Raw genomic sequence first — 15002 nt, forward strand, 5'->3', positions numbered from 1 at the left:
CAGAGCATGAGATGGTTGGATGGCATCACCAACTCGATGGACATGAGTTTGGGTAAACTCCGGGAGTTGGTGATGGACAGGGAGGCCTGGCGCGCTGTGGTCCTCGGGGTCGCCAAGAGTCAGACATGACTGAGCGACTGAGCTGAACTGATAGTCCATGGGATCGCAGAGAGTTGGACATGACTGAGCAACTTTCACTTTTGATACTTAAAAAATTACAACTTGGGTTTGTCTGCTGTTCCCTCATGATTGGATTCAGGTTATGTATCTTGGGCAGGAGTAACAAGAGGCGATACTGGACCTGTCTCAGTGGGCATGCAATGTTGGTTTGTCCCACTGCTGATGAAGGGGCTTTCCTGGTAGCTCAGCTGGTAAAGAATCTGCCTGCAATGCAGGAAACCCCCATTCAATTCCTGGGTCGGGAGGATCCCCTGGGGAAGGGATAGGCTACTCACTCCATTATTCTTGGGCTTCCCTGATGGCTCAGATGGTAAAGAATCTGCCTGCAATGAGGGAGACCTGGGTTCGATCCCTGGGTTGGGCAGATCCCCTGGAGGAGGGCATGGCAACCCACTCCAGTATTCTTACCTGGAGAATTCCATGGACAGAGGAGGCTGGCAGGCTACCGTTCAGGGGGTCGCAGAGAGTCAAACATAACTGAGCGACTAAGCACAGCATTTTGCTGATGAGGTGTCCCCTTTGGTCACTTGACTAAAGTAATGTCTGCCAAGTTTCCCCACTGTGAAGTTGCCTTTTAATTATTATTATCAGAACTTAAAAAAATACTTATCTATTATCTATAAATAGTTATTTATTTACATATACATATATCCACTTTTTCAGAGAAGGCAATGGCATCCCACTGCAGTACTCTTGCCTGGAAAATCCCATGGATGGAGGAGCCTGGTAGGCTGCAGTCCATGGGGTCGCTAAGAGTCGGACACGACCGAGCAACTTCACTTTCACTTTTCACTTTCATGCATTGGAGAAGGAAATGGCAACCCACTCCAGTGTTCTTGTCTGGAGAATCCCAGGGACAGGGGAGCCTGGTGGGCTGCCATCTATGGGGTCGCGCAGAGTCAGACAAAACTGAAGCAACTTAGCAGCAGCAGCAGCAGCATATCCACTTTTCAGATTCTTTCCCCACATATCCCATTACAGAGTAATAAGTAGAGTTCCCTGTGCTATGTTTTATATATAGTAGTGTGTATATGTCAATCCTGATCTTCCAACTTATCCCTCCCCCATCCCAATAAACATGTTGGTTTTCTACATCTGACTCTACTTCTGTTACAATTAAGTTCACTGTAGCCTTTTTTAAGATTCCACATATAAGCAATATCTCATTTTGTCTTTCTGTGTCTGACTTACTTCACTCAATATGATAATCTCTGGGACCATCCATGTTGCTGCAAATGGCATTATTTTGTTCCTTTTTATGGCTGAGTAATATTCCATTATATATACATACCACATCTTCTTTATCTGTTCCTCTGTTGATGGCCATTTAGGTTGCTTCCATGTTCTGGCTATTGTAAATAGTGCTGCAATGAACACTGGAGTACAGGTATCTTTTTTATTTATGGTTTTCCCTGCCCTTTAATTATTAATAAGTATCTAATTGGAAAAGACTCTGATGCTGGGAGGGATTGGGGGCAGGAGGAGAAGGGGACGACAGAGGATGAGATGGCTGGATGGCATCACCGACTCGATGGACATGAGTCTGGGTGAACTCCGGGAGTTGGTGATGGACAGGGAGGCCTGGCGTGCTGCAGTTCATGCGGTCGCAGAGTTGGACACGACTGAGCGACTGAACTGAACTGAACTGAATGGGGTAATACTTTGAGATGTCAATATCCTATTCCTCATCAAACTTTCAATTTATTAACCTATGTCAGTATAGACTCATGCTTTTATATTGTATTCAATAAATCATAATTCATAACTGTCATTATTTTTTGAAGTTTAATTTGTTCCAGATTTGACCACTGGAACATCTTCAGGCTGGCTCATGGTCTTTTGACAGGTCCCTATCAGTCTTGTAGCACTTCTTCTATCCTCTGACACAAAATGTCCCAGGCTGTTAATAAACCCATGAGGTAGGTGCTATTATCATCACCCCCACGTTAGAGATACAGAAACCTAGGAGCAGCTCAGGATTATGCAGCTAGTGAGTTATGGTAGCAGAATTGTGAATCCAGACCATTTAGCTCAGGCCTGAGTTTTTCTCCCTAACTTTTTATTCTGAAATAATTTTAGGCTTACAGAAATGTTGCAAAAATAGTACAGAATTCTTGACTACCTTTAACCCAATTTCCACTGACATTAACCTGTGACATTAACACACAGTGCTGTTAATGGAAACCAGGAAATTCATGTTGATGCATTACTGTTAAGTGATTTTGCCAGCTTTTTCAGTAAGGTCCTTTCTGATCCACTGCATTTCATCATCACAGCCTCTTTTGTCTCCTCCAACCTGTGACAATTCCTTAGTCTGTCTTTATATCTTGTCACTTTTGAACAAGACACCTGGTCCATTCATTTGTAGAATGCCCTCAGTTTGGGTTTGTCTGCTGTTTGTTCCTCGTTAGACTGAGGGTATCCAAGAACACACAAGTGACATGGCAGCCTCTTAATTTATCACATCAAGAGAGTGACTCATTACCTGGGATGTAAACTTGGATAATTTGATTAAGGTGATATTTACTGGGTTCCTCCCCTGTATAGTTACTACTTTTTCCTTTTTAAACTAGTAAGTACCTCACGGGTATATACTTTGAGATAATGCAAATGTTCTTACTTTTGCTTACTAGTTTTTGGATCCATTTCTGCCTGCACCAGTGGTGACTGGGATGTTTGCCTAAGGGTGATTTTCTTTTCCTACTATTCCTTCTACATTCATTAACTAACTTAGTAAGAATGAACTGCCCCTGCTCCCCTGTGTATCTATTTATTCAATTATTTTTCTCAGACTAGACTCATGATTAATGACTTACAATCCATTACAGACCTGACTACTGGTTGCTCCTTCAAGTTGGTCCCTGAGTCCTTTAGACAAGCCCCCTCTTTTCTGAGCACTTTGCTTCCACAAGATATCCCAGGTTCAGATCTCTGCCCCAGATCTGCAATTTGTCCAAGGAGCTCTGACTCCTTCCTTTGAAGAATATTTAGAAACCAAGACCTATTACCAAAGGTATTTTATGTGCTTACTCCTACTGGGGTGTCACTGCCTTCAACTTACATCTATGGTAACCATGCACCCCCAGCTGACTGCCCATCACCCAAGACACTGCTAAAAGCCCTCTCAAGAGCCCTGACACGCTCGCTCCAACTTACCCCTTTGGTTTACCTCACATCATGGCCAGACCACTCACCCTGCCCTGCTGCTCTGGCATCACTCTGGTCCTTGTCTTTTTTTCTAGCCCCATGGGCCCCAGGCATTTCTTTGAACTCTTACCTCTCCCAGGAACATGCCCTGTTTACCTGGCTAACCCCTCCTGGATAAAAGCAAGTCAGCCTGCCCCACCTCCTGGCTTAGACATAGCAATTCTGTACTGAAACAGGCTGTTTACCTTTCTTCCCTGATATGTATGTTTTGGGGAGCAAAGATATGTCTTGTTTACCATTGGCTCCAAACACATAACACTTCCTGGACCTACTGTATGTGTTCAAGTGTTTGATGGAGGCGGAAGAGGGCAGTCACTCCAAACTCACTTCTCACGGCTCCCTCCTCCTCTACCGCCCTTCCTCTCCATGCTGCTCAGCTTCTCCCTTCAGAACCCAGCTCATTGGCACAGCCGTCTACATCTCTCCCATCACCCGCCCTTCTTGTCTGAACTGGGAACTTGCATCAGTGTTGGTGTGTCGGCCTCAGCTTCATCGCAGCCAGGCAGCAGAGGTGCTCCAAACAGAACAGGTGAGAACACGGGCCCACTGAGCCCCACCTGCCACAAGGCCCCATCTGGGAATAAGGGGGAGGAGGGCAGCATGCCACCTGCTTCTCCTGGTGCACTGCAGCAGGCGTGTAAAGAGCCTGGGGAATTGTGCCACCAGGCTGAGAGCCCAACCTCCGGGGCCTCCCGTGCTGCGTCGCCCCACCAACCGCTGAGGCTGCAGGCTTCTGAGCCGCCACCAGAGCCCCACTGCTTTGGTCCCCAGGGATGTGTGAGCAAACAGTGCAAAGAAACACATGAAAACAGAGCCGTGCGCTGGGCCTTTTCCATAATTATTACTATAATGACTTACAAAAAAACTTTTTTCAGGCAACTGTGTTGAGTTATTGTACATATGTGGGAGAGGGAGATGGGGGTCCTGGCCATAGGGTAAATGAAGACCTCTTTCGTGGGAGAAGGAAATGTGCCTCCCCTCTCCCCCACTAGGTCTGACTCCTGATTAAGTGGCTTCCCCTCAACAAATGAAGACCATTAACCCTTCCTGTCCCAGGTACTGGGGTAAAGGAGAGGGAGCAGCAAGTCCATGAAGTGCTTTGATGGGGAGAAAGCACAACCCGCTGTAGCTGCCCAAGCCCCATGCATCCTGTCCTGGTTCCATAGGGCTGGACCCTGGCCCACACCCCCTCACTGGGGTCAGAAGACTGCCCAGAACTCAGTCTACACCAAAGCACCCACCTGGGAAGACAAGAGGACAGAGCGTGAGGGGGTCAGGGACGCCAAGGTGTGGCCTTCTGGGCTGCCCGGTTGGGTCAGGATAAGGATGTGGCACAAGGAGCGGTCACACAGCAGAGGGAACTGCTGGTGCCCCCCCCCCCCAGCCCACCCCCCCTGCCCCGACCCCGCCACTCCCCAGGGCTAGTCACCCAGGCATCCAGGCACTCTCGGAGGGGTTCTGTCAGAGGCAATGGGGGCGTTCCGGTGTCTGGCCTTGGAGCTTGGGGAAGCAGAGAACCATGGGCCTAACTGGCTCTGCTAAGGGGGACACCCAGAACCATCCAAAGCTGGGCCCCTCAATTCCTATCTTCCAGCTCCAGCCTCCCATCCATGCAGCTAACTGTGACCGTGTGTGTGTATGTGTTATGTGTGTGCACGTGTGCACATGTGTGTAGGGGAGGCTTAGGGAAGCGCTGTGGCACCACTTGCCCAGAGTTCAGGGCATGCAGGGGGTCCAGGCCTCATCTGTGAACCCAACCACAGAGGGTTAAGGACTCTGGTTCCCCCTTCCTCCCAGAGCTACGCCTTCCTCCTTGGCCACTAGAAGGTTTTTCGATGAATAGCCCGGGAGCCGTCCTCTTCATACTCCTTTTTGGATACCCACATCTTCTTAAAAGTGTCCAGTGAGGCCAGGATAGAGCCCCTGTGAGGAGGGAGGGACAGCATTCTTGGGGACCTGAGGGCTGAGCCAGCCACCCGCCCTGGGCGCCCAGGACTCCACTTTTCTAACCTGCGGGGGACATCCCCCCGCCTCCACCTGGCCTGGACCAGCCCAGGAAAAAGTGTCCAGAGCACAGAGGCCTCCTCCTAGGGCCTCGGCTCTGGGTCCCGCCTTACCCGATCCACGTGGAGTACAGCCGTTCCTGAGGGGCTGAGATCTGGAGGGAACAGCACAGTGTAACTGCCCTGCCCTCCCAGCACCCCCATCCCAGCCTTGGGGGCATTTCCCCCAGTGCCTGCAGCCAGGCCTCAGCCAGGAGCCGGAAGGGCAGCAGGGCCGGGCTGGGTGTGAAGTCAGAGGACATCTAACAGTGCTTCTTGCCCTTCCCTCCCCAGGTCAAAGTTGCCCAGCACCCCCATGCCCTACAGGGACTCCCCACAACCTCACCTTGATTTTGACGTCCTTTGGGGCAAGCTTCTTTACTTCACTTAGTAATCGATCACCAAAGCCTGTGAACACAAGGCTGGCTGAACCCAGGGTTCACATCTGATCCTTCATCACTAGCTCCCTCACATCCAACTTCTGGTGCCTCAGCCCCAGCCACTTTTTTTTATTTTTTAAGCTACTATTTTATTTTTTGGCCATGCCATGCAGCATGTGGGATCTTAGTTCTCTGACCAGGGATCGGACCCATGCCCCCTGTAGTGGAAGTGTGCAGTCTTAACCACTGGACTGCCAGGGAAGTCCTTGTTTTAGTCATTCTTGCCAGGAGTAAGGGTGGAGAGAACCACACCAAAGGCAGAAAAGATCCAGCAGTGTGCCTGCAGGTGGGCCCGCTTCCCTCTTCAGGAAGGAAGGTAGCAGGAGATGGAACCCCAAGTCACCCACCACTGCCTGACCCCTACCCTCTCCCCCTTGACACTCCAGAGCCAACACCACCAGAAGCAGTCAAAGGCAAATGATGAGTCAGGAGAACAAGCAGTCACTTCCATCCAGTAGACAGGCAAACGTCTCGCACAGTGCTGGGACGGGGCTGGGGGACTGCCATAACTGGGGGAGCCTCTCAGGAGGGAAACTTGTGATATCTACCAGGTATCAAGTGCACACATGTGTACCCTCTGACTCAGCAATTCCATCCCTAGGATTTATCTTTCAGGTATCTTCCCATTACGTGAAATGATAGTGCATGCAATCACCCAGTGGAACATTTTTGTGATGAGAGAGAATTTCACCACCTCCAAGGCCATCAGCAGGTTAATGGTTCAATGGCACATCCAGCCCTCAGGGCCAGATAAAGAGAACCTACACAAACATCTGCCGTCTGTGGAGCAAAATCAACAACACAGGAGCTGGAGAGTATGCTCGTGTTCCTGCTCTGTCGCTAAGTCAGGTCTGACTCTTCGCAACCCCATGGACTGTAGCCCGCCAGGCTCCTCTCCATGGAATTCTCCAGGCTAGAATACTGGAGTGGGTTGCCATTTCCTTCTCCAAGGGATCTTCCTGAGCCATGGATTGAACCCATATCTCCCGCATTGGCAAGCTGATTCTTTACTACTGAGCCACCTGGAAAGTCCAGAGAGTAAAGTCCAGGGCTGAGTAAAAAGGATGCTTTATCTAGGCACAGATGTTACCTGAGAAACTAACAATAACTGTGGGGAGGGAACTGGGTGACCAGGACAATAGAAGGCAGACTTCATCGAATACATTTTAGACCTCATCAAACTTACCATCTATTTGTAAACAAAATTTAATTTCAAATCTATCCCTTAAAAAAAAAAAAAAACTCATTGAACATCCAAAAAACCCACAGAAAATGGGCCATGTCCCAGGATTTCAGGAATTGGGGTGCAGTCTGAGGGCCACACTACCTGTGGCCTCCAAGCCATACCATCCCAACTAGGTACCTTTGAAAAGCGTGGAGCCACCAGAAAGCATGATGTTGGCAAACAGCGTGCGGCGCAGATCCATGTCAGACTTGTGGATGGCGAAGACCAGCACCTCATGGAGTCCCTCACTCTCATCCCCTATCAGGTCTGGCTGGAACAGCAGCTCAGGGGCCCGGAACCGCGCTGGTCCCACCTTCCGAACACAAGATGAAGTTAGTCCCGCCTCCTCCAGTCCCGGCATCATCACCCGCCTGCGTCCGGCCTGAACTTACGTTGAGCGTGCTGCCGTCTGGCAGGGTGTACTGCACCTTCTCTGTCTCCAGAGCCTCATCCTTCTGCGGGTTGATGGACAGGTAGCAGGCCCGCTGCGGTGGGCAGAGACAGGGCTCTCAGGAGGTGGCCACAGGGACCCGCACACCCAGGGCTCAACCTCATGCTGGGTCCGACCACCCCCGCTTCCCTACTCCCTGCCCCAAGTCACCTCTTTGATGGTCCGGACGACCTCAAACTCAGCCGAGGTGTGAAAGTCCGCCCCCTCCTTGCGCAGCAGCAGCCGGAGGTAGCGGGAGACGTCGCGGCCAGCAATGTCCACCCGCATGATGGAGTGGGGCATGGCGAAACCCTCGTAGACGGGGACGGCGTGTGTGACCCCGTCCCCCGAATCCAAAACCACTCCAGTCGTGCGTCCTGTGGCGTACCTGTCACCAGGTCAGCATCCCTTCACCTCAGCCACTGAGGCACTGGGACCTCCGCACCCCTGGAAGGGACCCCGGGGCGTGTGCATTATCTGGTCTGAGAAAGGGACCCACAGGCCCCCCAGTAGGGATCGTCATCGGAAGGCTGTTTGTACAGGGAAGTCAGGCGCCACGGCATCCCAATCAGGAGGCCAGAGATGCGAGGACCAGGGCCAAGGGAGCACTCACAGGCTGAGCACGGCCTGCATGGAGATGAACAGGGCCGGCACGTTGAAGGTCTCGAAGAACACCTCTGCCGCCTTCTCTCGGTTCTTACTCGGGTTGAGCGGCGCTTCCGTAAGAAGAACAGGATGCTGCAGGAGACGGCAGGGTTGCAGGCAGGTGCAAAGGCAACGTGCAGGCCCCGCCGGGATCTTTCCAGAGAGCCACCTACCCGGGAGCACACAAACCTGCCGTCTCCCATCCCTCCCGAGGGCGCCAGCACGTCATCTGCCAGCAGTGAGTCTTCCAAAGACCCAGCGCCCCCTGTAATATTCTACCTGGCAGCCGCTAGCTGTGTGGACCCACACCCACACAATGCGGGGCGGCAGGGACCCACACCCACACAATGCGGGGCAGAGGGGTGGCAGGGACCCACACAATGCGGGGCGGAGGGGCGGCAGGGACCCACATCCACACAATTTGGGGCAGAGGGGTGGCAGGGACCCCCACCCACACAATACGGGGCGGAGGGGAGGCAGGGACCCCCACCCACACAATGCGGGGCAGAGGGGCGGCAGGGACCCACACCCACACAATGCAGGGGCTTCATGCCAGACAAGAGCCAGAGAAAGTGTGGAAGCCTGACGCAGACGCCGCAGGCGGGGCAGGGAGAGGGCGCCGCGGCCCCACCTCCTCCGAGAAGGTCTGCAGCTGGTCCTTAGAGTAGACGTACTGCCAGATCCGCTCCATGTCGTTCCAGTCCCTCACCACGCCGTGCTCCATGGGGTAGCGGATGGCCAGCAGCCCCCGGTGCTCCTGCAGACCGGAGGCTGGAGGTGGCAGCAGACACTCACCCAGCAGCTGTTCTCTGCCCTCCGGGGGGCCACCCCTTCATCCGCTCACCGGGGGTCCCTGTGCCCCTTACATCCTTAACCCGGCATGGGTTCATCTGCCCAGTTGTTTCCCTGGCTCTGAGAGTCCAGTCCAGGACCACAGAGGGTGGTGGCGTGCTCCCCCGAACCCCCGAGTGCCCCCATTCCTTTCCCCACGGCCCGTGTCCTCTACGGTCACTACTAGCACATCCTTCCCTTGCAGCCTCACACACAGCCTGACCTCCAGCTCCACCGCCACTTCAGTTCCTGTCCTCATCAGCGCCAGGAGCCTCTGTGACGGCCGATCCTACGCCAGCCACCCTATGTGGCCCCTCCTGTGGCCACGTGCTGCCACCTCTCCTCCCAGCTCTTCAGCCAGTACAGGTGTGTCTCGCAGAGACCTGCCCTTCAACGTCCCCCCACAACGCGGTCCTTCTGTCCAGTACCATTCTCTCACCCACAGCTGCGGCTCCTGCTGACCGCATTTTCTGGGTCCTCAGCACCCCTTCCTGTCTTCCTCAGGTGCCTCAACTGCACTTGCTGGTCAGTCCCTGCCACCCCCGCCCCCACTCGCTCCTCCTCCCAAGGGCCTCACCTGGCTGTGCAGTCCCTTCCCCACCCCCTCAACCCCCCAGCTGGAGCACAGAGCTGGCCTTCTCGATCAGTCATCAGTCCAAGTGACTCATTTAACCAGTTCTTTCCTCTGTGGCTTCTAAAGGAAGGGGCACGAAGTGGTCTTACTGTGTCGCCTTACACAGGAACCCTGGACCATCTCACAGAGCAAATGGACCACAGTGCTTATGACACCCAGTAGATGGTCCCAGAGAGGGCCCAGGGCCCTCTGACCACCAGTCAAGGCTCCTAGGACAGAAGACCTCAACCCAGGCACAGACAGGCACCACAGATGTTACCTCTGCTTTCGGTCCGATAAAGAGGTCTCCTTCCAGGGCTCCAGCCATCACCCGCATGTGCTTGGGGCGCCCGACACTGCAGGGACAGAAAAGTCAGGGAGATGGGCAGGGGCCATAGCCGAGCCTAGTCTAGGAAAACCAAAGTCCGATTCCAATGGTCAGAAGCTAGGCCTACGGGCCATGGGACCACAGAGCAGGCCTTGGAAGGACAGAAGACTCAGGGTCAGAAGAAAAGGGGTTCCCACCATTTCCCACCAGCCCTCCCAGAGAGGGCCAAGAGGTCTGGAATGTCAGCCCTGGCAGAGGGTCTGCTTCTGCAGCCATGATGACTCAGCCCTCACTGTGGATTTCACGGGGGTAGAACAAGGTGGGGTGGCCCCAGGAAGCAGGGCCATGGCTCCTTCGTAGACCCCTCTCTCACTCAGTCAATCCCGTCCTTCTTCCTGCCAGGGCTTCTGAAACACAGATGCAGCTCTTGGCAGAGTGGACGAGCTACCATTCCAAAATCTCACCCAACTTCCCTGCACATCAAGAGGAACCTTTAATTACACTCCAGGTGAGTTCAGAAAGGACAGCTGAGGCCTGGATACCCCATGCAGGCTTTGTCTTGACATGGCCAGTTACTTCAGGGGCCTGAGGACTCCCCTACCCTGGCTTTGGCCACTAAGCTCTAAGGCCTCCAGGATTTGAAACAAAACACCATCAAGGGAAAACTTCCCAATGGGCTTGAGCGGCCGGTGGAGTGCCCCCAAATTTCCCTGGGTTTCACTCCCCTCTCTCCTCTGCCATCACTGGCATCATGCAGGGAAGGATTCCCCCTGACCGCACAATGTATCTTCTAGAGTCTGAAAATAAATGAGCCCTGAAGAGAGCATTTCCTGGGGGGAAGGAGCAGCAGTAACTCCCCATTCTTTCTCCTCTGGGTTTAGGTCTCTCTTGTGTTCTTGCTGCTGCTACCATGCCCTGTTCCCAGGGGAATGCTGGTGGTAGCTCCTCCTTTCCAGCTCCAGGAGGGACCAAAACCAGACTCAAGACAGCCCAGAGCGCCTGTCTTCTTCCATAGCCTTTCACAGCACCAGCTTCACAAATCTGGTGCTTTCCCTTACAGGCAGGGGCAAGAGTTAGCCTCAAAGAGAGTTGTGACACAAGACCCATGTTCTCCCCAGAAGCAAATCAAAGGGTTAGGAATACTGCCTGAGCAACACTTACTAGTTTGGAAAACAGTATTTGGGAATCTGGTCTCCTGCAAAGCCAGCCTTGATCACCCCGGAACCCTGCGAAGAAAAACAGCAGCTAGATTCCAACATTCATCTCCAGATGAAGGTGGTGCCCTGCTGTGGAGAGGGCTTCCCCCGACAGTAGCCTGGGAAGGAAGCCCGAGATCCTGCCAAGAGGGCAAGGCCATTTACACATACACCAGTGGTTCAAAACTAGGGGCAACTTTACATCTCATCCCCCTAATTTGAGGGCTTCCCAGGTGGCTCAGTGGTAAAGAATCTGCCTGCCAATGCAGGAGATGTGAGGTCAATCCCTGCATTGGGAAGATCCCCTGGAGAAGGAGATGGCAACCCACTCCAGTATTCTTGCCTGGGAAATCCCATGGACAGAGGAGCCTGGTGGGCTGCAGTCCATGGGGCCGTAAAGATTCAGACACAACTTAGCAATGGAGCATGCATGCAGCCCCAAATCTGACAATGTCTGAAGACTGGGGGCAGAGGCTGTTATTGCCATCTAAGTGGGTAGAGGCTAGGGATGCTGCTAAACATCCTACAGAGCACAGGGCACATCACCAAGCATTATCCAAGCCAGAACATCACCAGTGTGGAGATGGAGTACACCCTCCTAGGCACACTTGTGGGTCGGCTCCAGGCAGGAGGACTCCTTAGCAAGAAGCAACCCTTAAGGTTGGTTGCTTATGGTTTTTTTTCCAGATGTTTGAAAAAGCACAGCCCACTCCCCTCAGCAGCTATGGACCACAGACAGGACTGGCTGGGGAAGATACTGGGTGCATGGGGACCAACTAGCACTCCTCTTCAAGTGGCTTCCCCAGAGACAACAGGAGGAGAGCTTGGTCCTGCCACTGCTCCAGCATGGAAGCTGGATGGAGACTTTTAAAGGGATCCTGGTATCTAGAAACCTCCCACCCACAGCAGGAATCAGCATCTCAACCTCTCTCTCCACCACCCATCACCACCCTTGGGGCCTGGAGAGAAGAAATAAACATCCCCTAGAGTTTGGGGGAGAATGGATACATGTGTTCATATGGCAGAGTCCCTTTGCTGTTCACCTGAAACTATCAGAACATTGTTTTTTAATTGGCTATTCTCCAATACAAAATGGGCTTCTTGTGTGGTGTTCATGGTAAAGAACCCGCCTGCCAAAGCAGGAGACAGAAGAGATGCAGGTTTGATCCCTGGGTCAGGAAGAGCCCCTGGAGGAGGGCATGGCAACCCACTCCAGTATTCTTGCCTGGAGAATCCCATGGACAGAGGAGCCTGGTGGGCTACAGCCCATAGGGTCGCAAGGAGTCAGAAATGACTGAGTGAGTGAGCACGCAGGCAATACAAAATAAAGTTTTTTTTTTTCAAAATAAAGTTTTTTAAAAAGAGAAAGAAACAGCCCAGTGGGACCAAGCAGGTTGTTCTCAAAACTCAAACTTGTTGAGTAGCCTGCCAAGAAAGGAAGTGGCTGATCCTTCCTGAAGCCTGATGGAGAGCATCCCCAAGCCCAGCTTCAGCTATCTTATTAAACACCCCTGCTGTGACTCAGGGCCCTCACATGGTTACTCCAAAACAGACAGCCATTCAGAAATTACATGGGGATCATGTGCAAGGGAGACAGATCCCAGAAAGAGCAGTGAGTCATTATTAAAAACTCCAAGGCCCACTGTTCAGAGGTAGACACTCAGCTAGGGGCAGATCCACTGATCCCTGCCCTTTATCTTCTTCCTATAGACCAGAAAGCATGCTGAGCTGAGCTACGGTGCTGAAGGACAAGACCACGATGGAGCCAGGCAACTTTCCTCTGAGGTTTCCAAGCCAGACCCCCAAACTGCTTACAGGTCCTGGGAAGAGTGGTCCTGAATTCTCTCCACTGCCCTCCCAGCTGTGGAACATCCCCTTGGCTCAGGGAGCACTTAAGGAAAGGGTCAAAGCAAGCGAGTGCCCAGTCAGGCAGCGGCGGGTATATGGTTGGCAAAACTTAACGTGCATTTCCGCAGTCCCAGGAAAAGGGCGTAGTGGGGCCTGCCTACCCTGGAAGTGCTGCCTGGGGGTGCAGCACTTGGGAAGAGCTATTGTAGAGGCCCGCAGGTTAAGCGTCCCCTAAAGATGGGGCCAGCAGTGTGCAAAGGGGCAAACACTGTCTTTCCTCCAGTAGGAGGGCAGCCAAAGCCTGAGGAGAGGTAAAGGGGCTGGGGTCGAAACCCATCCAGTGAGCCTACTCTCCACCGAGAAGGGTCCGGGGTGAGTCCCCGGGCCTGGCATATCGGTGCATCGGTCGGTCGCCCGGCTGTACCCCGGCTCTCTAGATGCTGATCAAGCGCTGCCAGACACATGGGACCCCTTCCTCTCCCGACCTCCCCGCCTGCTCAGGGAGCGCTGGGGCTGGGGTTCTGCCACGCTTGCGGGGGGCTGGTCCCGCGGCCCGGGATACAGGGCCAAGAGGGGACAGCCCGCAGGAGTGGCGGGCCGGCAACGAGCCGAGGACCAGGCAAGACGGGCGGGGGTCCCTGCGGACCTCGACTCGTCCACCCCGCCCTCCCCCCCGGTTGCCAAGCCTCACGTTGTCGATGACCACGGGCTGGTTGGCGATGATATCGTAGGACTCCATGGCCGGGCCGGGCCGGCCCTGCCCAGCAGGCGGGCTGCAGTAGTAACCAACCGCTGGCAGGCAGGCAGGCGGGCGGACCGGGACCACCGCGGCTCCTGACGCGCTGCTGCGCCCCTCCCACCCCAAGCACGCAGCCTACGCGAGCCCGGCGGAGAATTTCAAGAGGGCGGGCCCCGCGGCCAGTCACCGCTCCCACCTAGGCAGATTGACACCCGGAGCCGGGGGCCCGCGAGGGCAAAGGGGCGGGGCCGTCGGGTGCTGGCCAGCCAATGGAGGCGCCGGGAAGAACTGCCCGGGCGCCTCCAAGGTAGGCTGCAGCGCGTGCGGGTGACGTCATCGCTCCGCGCTTAAAGAAGGCGCGGTCGGAGCCGGCGGGCTGGTAGTTTACTCGTCCAGGACTCTTGTTTCTTCAGCGAGCAGTCCCCAAGGAGGCCGGCGATGGATTTTTCACACAAAGCATTTCTTTATTGAGCACTGAGGAAGATCCTTTTCCTTATAAAAATGATAATTTCGTGATAACGGTAGCTGAAGTGAATGCAGCACCAGCTTAGTGCTTGCGCAGCACTTCTGCTCATTTTACATAGATGATTATATTACACCCTTGCAATTACTTAGGTGTTATTTTCCGATTTTACAGATACGGGAACCGAGGAGCCTCAACGCGTGTGTACCTTGCCCAACAGTTATCCTGTTGGCAGCAGCTGGGAAGAGCACGCGGGGAGCCTCCAACCGCTCAGGGGTCCACAGGACAAGAAGATACTCAGTCCTGAATTCATTGACCAGACTGAGCTATAGTTATTTGCCGCTCTATAGAACTTTCCCACTAGACTATGAGATTAAATTTGGCCAAGTTGAAGCACAACATCATACAGGAAAGTGCAGAAATCGTTAAGTGTACATTTCAATGAATTATTAACTTGTGAACACTGAGCTTAAAAAACAGCATGAGCAGCACTCCAGAAGCCTCCCGCCCCTCTTGCTCACTGCCCTCTTCTTCCTCGAAAGGGACTGCTATCCTCCAGTCTACAGGTCACCACAGGTTAGTTTAGCCTATTTTGGAATTTTATGCAAGTAGAATCATAGTTATGTGTTCATTTGTATCTGGTGTCTATGCGTTCATAAAATGGGTCAGCGTGCAACTGTTTAAAATAATGAAGGAGTTCTATATAATCTGATATGAAATACATCAGGACATATGGCTAAGTCAAAGCAAAGAAAGGCAGTCACACTGTCCAGAATGTTTTATGTGTGAATGGCTCTGAAGAATGTCTGAGGAAC

The 15002-nt window shown here is 53.3% G+C and overlaps 2 protein-coding genes across 5 annotated transcripts in view; one reads left to right on the plus strand and one right to left on the minus strand.

Annotated features, from left to right (window-relative positions):
- Positions 1 to 4771: 4771 nt before the first annotated feature.
- ACTR1B (actin related protein 1B) lies at positions 4772 to 13935 on the minus strand. Of its 4 annotated transcripts, none has more exons than XM_070798231.1 (11): positions 13677 to 13934; positions 11103 to 11167; positions 9894 to 9969; positions 8801 to 8926; positions 8138 to 8262; positions 7696 to 7912; positions 7487 to 7579; positions 7233 to 7407; positions 5776 to 5837; positions 5505 to 5545; positions 4772 to 5310 (listed from the first exon to the last, which is right to left on the minus strand). In XM_070798231.1, exons 1-11 carry the CDS (start codon positions 13722 to 13724, stop codon positions 5208 to 5210), a joined length of 1131 nt encoding a protein of 376 aa, XP_070654332.1. In that variant the 5' UTR covers positions 13725 to 13934; the 3' UTR covers positions 4772 to 5207. The 4 variants fall into 4 exon arrangements, with proteins under 4 accessions (XP_070654332.1, XP_070654333.1, XP_070654334.1 ...); XM_070798232.1 differs by lacking the exon at positions 13677 to 13934 and adding an exon at positions 10139 to 10348 and having other exon boundaries at positions 8801 to 8940; XM_070798233.1 differs by lacking the exon at positions 8801 to 8926 and having other exon boundaries at positions 13677 to 13935.
- Positions 13936 to 14055: 120 nt separating this feature from the next.
- C11H2orf92 (chromosome 11 C2orf92 homolog) overlaps positions 14056 to 15002 on the plus strand; it is a 58167-nt gene continuing 57220 nt past the window's right edge. Inside the window, exon 1 of the mRNA XM_070798238.1 lies at positions 14056 to 14763. The gene's annotated coding sequence lies outside the window, so the exon portion shown is untranslated. The remainder of the gene's footprint in view (positions 14764 to 15002) is intronic.

This window comes from Bos indicus, chromosome 11 (genome assembly GCF_029378745.1).
Source record: "Bos indicus isolate NIAB-ARS_2022 breed Sahiwal x Tharparkar chromosome 11, NIAB-ARS_B.indTharparkar_mat_pri_1.0, whole genome shotgun sequence".
Taxonomy (NCBI): Eukaryota; Metazoa; Chordata; class Mammalia; order Artiodactyla; family Bovidae; genus Bos; species Bos indicus.

Bases quoted from the DNA above. Each gene is read 5' to 3' on its own strand.
- ACTR1B (XM_070798231.1), bottom strand. From the start codon at position 13,724: ATGGAGTCCTACGATATCATCGCCAACCAGCCCGTGGTCATCGACAAC. The intron at 8,263-8,800 runs GTGGGGCCGCGG...CGTCTCCTGCAG, and splicing joins TGCAGACCTTCTCGGAGGAG to CATCCTGTTCTTCTTACGGA. The intron at 7,580-7,695 runs GTGACTTGGGGC...TGCCCACCGCAG, and splicing joins TCGTCCGGACCATCAAAGAG to CGGGCCTGCTACCTGTCCAT.